Here is a 6,472-nt window from a genome sequence, read left to right as displayed (position 1 = left end):
CGCCTCACTTTCTCTAGATCTCTCTTTTTTGATCAAGCTGAGGAGGAGCATCTGTATCAGCGCTCAGAGCGTGATGGACGGGCAGCAGGACGCTATAAAACACAAGTCTTCTCCCCGCAGAGTGAAGTGAGGTGACCGCAGGGGTCCGCCGGCCTGAGGCGTGTCGCGGTGCCCTTGAGGAGACTATCGATTGTCGCAGGAGAAAGAGGAGGAGAGCAGCAGAGGACGGAGAAGAACATATGGCCAATAAGAGGTGATGGATATTTGGAGATGCTCGGTAAATGACTGAAACTGACCGAGAGTGAAGTTCAACCTTCCGCTCGAAAGCAGGTAAATTGAGATCAGGTTTTTTTTTTTTAAACACAAGCTATACATAACCCACACGTCGATTTATTGATTCAACGACTTAATGCAATAACACCAAATTAAAGCAGGTCATTAATTGGGAAGGACTCAACCGGGGCTCATTGATTGAGCTCCCGTGTGCCGTGAGCGAGCGCGCGCGTATGTCCATTCAAGAATTCATCTTGGGTCACGGGTCGGGCTGTCACTGTAGACTAAACAATCATACGCAAACATGCTGTTGGTGGACGCTTAAAAAGACTCTATACGTAGCAGGGGCGGGTATCGAACCATTAACCGTGCAGGTGCCATACAGTATTAGGACCAGCAGATATTTGGTGCTTTATGAATGAATGACAATTAATTGTGTGTGTGTGTGTGTGTGTGTGTGTGTGTGTGTGTGTGTGTGTGTGTGTGTGTGTGTGTGTGTGTGTGTGTGTGTGTGTGTGTGTGTGTTCGTCAACCCTCTGGTGTTATCAGTGAGGAATTTTGATAACTTTGACAATAAAATCTCCCTTCTCATACAGACGCCCACTATTTAACACACACACACACACACACACACACACACACACACACACACACACACACACACACACACACACACACACACACACACACACACACACACACACACACACACACACACACACACACAGTAAAGGAGTTCTATTTATAAAGATACTTGCCTTCAAACAGCCAAAAAACATGTATTTATTTTCAATTTAGAAATACAAGAAGATAAATGTCAATAAACAAGGTGGAAAGTGTGCAGGTTATAATATTTCTGAAGAGCATGATCTGAAAAGACAAGCTCTTCACATTGTCTAGGTTTGGATATAGTGGTTCTTTTTTAATGTTGTGTAAGGTGTGCAAGCTTTTGAGAGCAGCATTGTGGAACTAGCAGTAGCAGCAGCATTGCAGAGGCAAGCTGCATCAATCCTGATCAGTAAATACTACGACTGAGAGGAGTCGGACTGGAACATCCGGGCCTCTTTATACTCTTTGTGTTTTTCACAGAGCCGCAGATTGGGTGTCATCCAACCGTTGGTGGTAGTAAATGACTAGATCCTCTCAAATGTCATCTGTGTAAACTCATTCATTTTATTCAGCGAGCTGTGCAAGGATGAAAGTTTGACACATTTTTCATTCAACCCTGATTCATGCTTCATTTTAGCATGGAGTCAATTGAAAATCAGCACAATGTCCTTTAAAACATTATTGTAATAGTTCATGAGCTATTTGCTAAGCAGCACTCACAGCATGACCCTTCTCGCTTTGTGACTTGTAACAGGGCAATTCAGGCTGATTAAAGGAGCAACTTCACACTTCCAGAGAGAGTAAAGGCCACACATGTAGCCACTAAATCACAGCTTTCCCCGTTTCCTATACCTAATCAAAAAGGACTGCACCACCAACGAAGTGAGAGACAGCAGTGAGCTGTCACAACTATACCTGCTTTCTGCTCAGCCTGCAGTCATACTCTGATAATCGTTTCTTATAGTGCCATCATGGGGTTGACTTTTGCGGTTTTGAGTGTGTGTTAAACTATTGGACATGTTGCAATGAAATAGATATCCATTTTCCCTTTTCCCCCCTTGCGTTCAATACTTTGTAAACAAATACCTTCAAAACTCATTTTATTATCCATTTATACCATCAGCCTCAGCAGTACTTTGTGTTAAATATCTTACACCATCGTTCTAGTATAGGAAAATAGTGAACATACCTGCATCAGCATGTAAGCATTGCCATTGTGAACATGCTAGATTGAGTGTGTGAATTCAGGTATACCAAGCTAATAACTGAGCACTTAGCTTCATGTGCCTTTGCATGAATAAACATTGCGCAATTGGAAAGTATTCCCCTTTCCCAGAGAAACCAGTGCTGTGTTGAGGGTTTTACAACCTGAAATGCAGCAGTGGGTGTGGGCCGTATACAGCACCTGCATCGCCGTATTAGTCTGCTGCAGAGAGCTGTTACTACATCAGTTAAAAGTTAGTCATCCGTGGAGCATCACCTTGAAGGGAAAAGTTAAAGAGATGGAGAAATGAATTACAGACGGGGAGGGAGATAAAGGAGAAGGGAGTTATTAGATTAGACATAATGTGCACATAGGTTTCATATAAATGCTATTTATGTGAAAACGGACATATCTAATGTTCTGAAATTTTCAATACCACTTCTTCTTCCTCTGATACTCCTTGCTTAAATATACAGCCTCAGGCAAGAGAAAAGGGGAGAAATATATTGGCAGAGACAGAGGGAGATAACAGCCAAATGAGGCAGGAAGCTCTTGCTTACGTAACTGACATTGCAAACAGTCTCTGACAACCCTTGAAGGTCAGGTTATCCATTAAGACTAAGGGTGTGATAATAGAGTTGGTTTCCTGCCATTATGGCTCTGCATGATTCTGCTAATATGAACTTAATGCGAACTCTCATTAAACAGAGAAAAACAATTACACTGGTGACGGGCAGAGCTTGCGCACAATCTGTACCAAACACGCAGGCCCATGGAAAGATGTGAGTCACTGCTATTATTATCCTGGATATTAAAGATATATGAGATATGATGCAGCATCCCAGAGAGGGACAGCGTGATGGAGAAAGCGGAGAAAGGATTTGCAGGAGTTTAAAATATATCCTGTATGTGGCTCTAAAAGTGTCCTTCCTCCTTCCTCGCAGGTGCCTGCCGTCGCTGCAGCTTTAAAATGGAGTCCACTCACCTCTTGAACAGCTCCAAGAAGAGAGTAAAGATCCACCCTCACACCGTCACAGCCAAATACGCCACACACGCCCCATACTCCCCTCAACCTGGAGTACACACACACTTCCCTCAACCGGGGGACGAGGGCTACGATGACGCGCCCTCTTTTGAGGACTTTGGCTCCTTCCTAGAGGAGACGTCAGACAAGAAGCAGCTGACGGAGAGCAGGAAGTGGCGTCTGACTTTGTTCGGCTCCAAAGAAAAGGACACGAGTAACAAACTTCAAACTCTTGGGGGAGCAGAAGGGAGTGAGGGGGGAGCCAAAGCAGCAAAGGTGTCTGGGAAAGGCGTTGGGGAACAGCTGGCAAGTTTCGGGGAGGCATCTGTGTCTGCATCCCGACTCACCTGGGTGGGGCTGCTGGGCGCGGCACTGGCTCACGGCTGTTTGATTGTTCTGACCCGCGTGGCTTCTGAAAGCTTCAGCCTGGGCCCCCTGTTTCTGCTTTTGGTTCGGTCCATCGTGCAGCTTGTCTCAGTGGCGGTACCGCTGCACAGGGGGGAGAACCCATTGGGACCGCAGGGCTACCGAATCCGCCTTCTCTGTTATGGCGTCTCCTACTCTCTCTCCCTCTGCTGCGCGTACGCCTCCCTAACCTTCGTCTCCCCTGGTGATGGTACGACGACCTGGCGCCTGGCGACCACCGCGCTGTCGGTGATCCTGGCCTTCCTGCTCCTGGAGGAGAGGCTGGGATTGGCTGATGGGATCACCATAGTGGCAGGACTCTGTGGTTTGGGGCTAGTGTTACTTCCCACGGCAGACGAGAGCAATTCAGATTCACAGACTGACCCGGTTACGTTCTGGAGGGGTGCTTTCGGCTGGTCTCTCTCGGCTCTTGCGGGGCTGTGGATGGCTCTGGCCCTGGTGGGGTATCGCTCCTTGAAGGAGAGGGTGGGAGTGGGCACAGCTTTGTTCGCAGTGAGCTGGACGGGCTGCCTGCTCGCCCCGGCCTCCTTGTTTCTGCTTCAGGAGGGCTGGTCCTGGCCCATGAGTGCTGAAGCCTGGGGTCTGGTGCTGGGCCTGGTTGCTTGCTCGGTCGCAGCCTTCCTGGGGATGACACACGCCCTCACCCGGCTCCATCCGGCTCTGGTGTCTGCCTCTCAGAGTCTGGAGGTACCTGTGGCCATGCTGCTGCATCTGGCCGTGCTGCCTTTGGCTCCCACTGCGCCGGAGGTCGTCGGGAACGTGATGGTCATTCTGAGCGTCGGTTGGCTTGTGGCGATAAAGCTGCTCCCGGCTCGTGGGGGAGGACGGCGTCAAAGGGAGGAGTATGAGGAGATTCTGGACTCACCCATCAAATAGACATATCTCACCTCTTCACAACTCCTCCTTATCTCCCCCTCTTCATGAGATCATTCAAGTGTAAATAAGAGACTGCTAAATGTTTATTGGAGCTTAATCTATTTTGTATTGTCTTCTTTGCTTTTGAGAAAGTGCCGATATTGTGCTGTGTGTTATAGTGACTATGTGACGTGACATTAAAACTCTCTGATGAATACAATGCACTTTTCTATCAGTCCCTCACCTCCTGATGAGTGTGTGTGTGTGTGTGTGTGTGTGTGTGTGTGTGTGTGTGTGTGTGTGTGTGTGTGTGTGTGTGTGTGTGTGTGTGTGTGTGTGTGTGTGTGTGTGTGTGTGTGTGTGTTTCTGTTGTATGTGTAATATATTGGCTACATTTCACAACACTGTAATGTCAATCACTTTAACCAGCCAGCTGAGGTTTGGCCAAGTACAGACGACATCTATTTAGAAGCTGGCAAGGAAGAGAAAACACAGGAGATGGGAGGCAAGAGAGAGAAGCAAGACACATAATCAGAGGGAAGATAAATGGGGGGAGAGAGAGGGAAGATGATGGGATTGGCATACAGATAAGAAGCCGGAGAGAAAAAGGAGAGATGGCAGATGACAGAGATGAAAGAGGAGGAAGCCAGGGCAGAAAGGGAGGCTGACGTTGGTTGGGTATTGTGCTGCTTCTGGCCAGCTGGCAGATAAAAACGTGTGTGGGGAGCAGTCATTACCTCTGATAACTACCTGTCAGACACAGAAGCACTGTCATTCTTATTTTCTCTGCCTCTTCTCGTCTATTTTCCCTCAGCATTAGCCTCCCGCTTTCTTTTTCTTTGCTAAAAAATGAATGAGAGGACATGACTAAGCCTCCATTCACTAAAATCCTCACACAAACTGCACAGATGGAGACGGCTCATGAACACAATTGCCCCCGCATTGAACAGAGAAGTGTACGGTGTGTGCATGCTGGATACCAGGATGACACAGGGGTTGTAGGAAGTCTTGACATGAGACAGCTTGTTACTGCATCTTGTTAGGTGTGACATTTAAGAAAAAGGCCAGAAAAAAACCTTCAGATCTAGGCCGTATGTCTCAGCTCAGCTGCACATTTATAAGAAAAGGTACACACACACACACACACACACACACACACACACACACACACACACATGGGCTCAAGTATACATTAATGCCATGGTTGTAAGCCTTTCATTAGTGAATATACTGGAGTGATGTCAGACGGCTAGCCGAATTCAAAAACTCTTTATTGCTCCATTTTTCCAACTTGTGCAATATGTACATTCAGTCACTCAATCTTTATGTGTTATAATTTACTCAATACTATTTAAGCCCTCTATATCTATCTGACTGCTGTAGTAACAAGTAACTCTGCAGGTTAAACTCTGACATAACAAACCTGTGGCCACTTTATACATTTCAAATCAGTACTTTCCTGACCAGCTACAAACTAATATTCTCACATATAATATTCTCCCCCCTCAGTTTTAAACACATTTTCCTCCTTTTGCTGCTTTCTCATGTAATCATTTCCTCTCTAGCTCTAATAAAACTCCTCAAAACCAAAAAATAACTCGATCGAGGCGATCTGGGACCAACGACCACCACACAGAAACTGCTAAATACATAGCAAGAACCTCCAGTCCGCAAGAAATTAGAACACTTAATGTGTGTGTGTGTGTGTGTGTGTGTGTGTGTGTGTGTGTGTGTGTGTGTGTGTGTTGTGCCAGGAATAGCTTTGGCAGGGTTTCACAAATCATAAACACCCTGAGCATTGTAAATTGTGGTTTCTTTGCATTCAGACACTCTTAAAGCAACTAATGAGAGGAAGACAAGCCCTGCATTGAGGCACATCTACGCTGACAGTGAGGCAGTGGTGTAAACTCTGGCACGTGCACGAAAGGATAAAAACACATGCACTGACAAATTAAAGTGTTGGGCGTGCGCACGAGCCTTTGGTTCTAAAAATGACTGAGTGGGAGGAGGGAGGAAACCTTTCCATGAGGCTGATTAGATTGTTTAATTAGCTTTTATTCTTTATAGTAAACCCACTACAT

General features: G+C 46.4%; 1 protein-coding gene across 1 annotated transcript; it reads left to right on the top strand.

The window, feature by feature from the left end:
* slc35g2a (solute carrier family 35 member G2a) lies at positions 1–4,574 on the top strand. The gene is made up of 2 exons (XM_063909395.1): positions 1–330; positions 3,031–4,574. The coding sequence occupies exon 2, from the start codon at positions 3,057–3,059 to the stop codon at positions 4,410–4,412; it is 1,356 nt and encodes a 451-aa protein (XP_063765465.1). The 5' UTR covers positions 1–330; positions 3,031–3,056; the 3' UTR covers positions 4,413–4,574.
* Positions 4,575–6,472: the final 1,898 nt, after the last annotated feature.

The sequence above is a fragment of the Eleginops maclovinus genome, chromosome 19, assembly GCF_036324505.1.
Source record: "Eleginops maclovinus isolate JMC-PN-2008 ecotype Puerto Natales chromosome 19, JC_Emac_rtc_rv5, whole genome shotgun sequence".
Lineage (NCBI taxonomy): Eukaryota > Metazoa > Chordata > Actinopteri > Perciformes > Eleginopidae > Eleginops > Eleginops maclovinus.
This window is presented reverse-complemented; position numbering and strand designations above follow the sequence as displayed.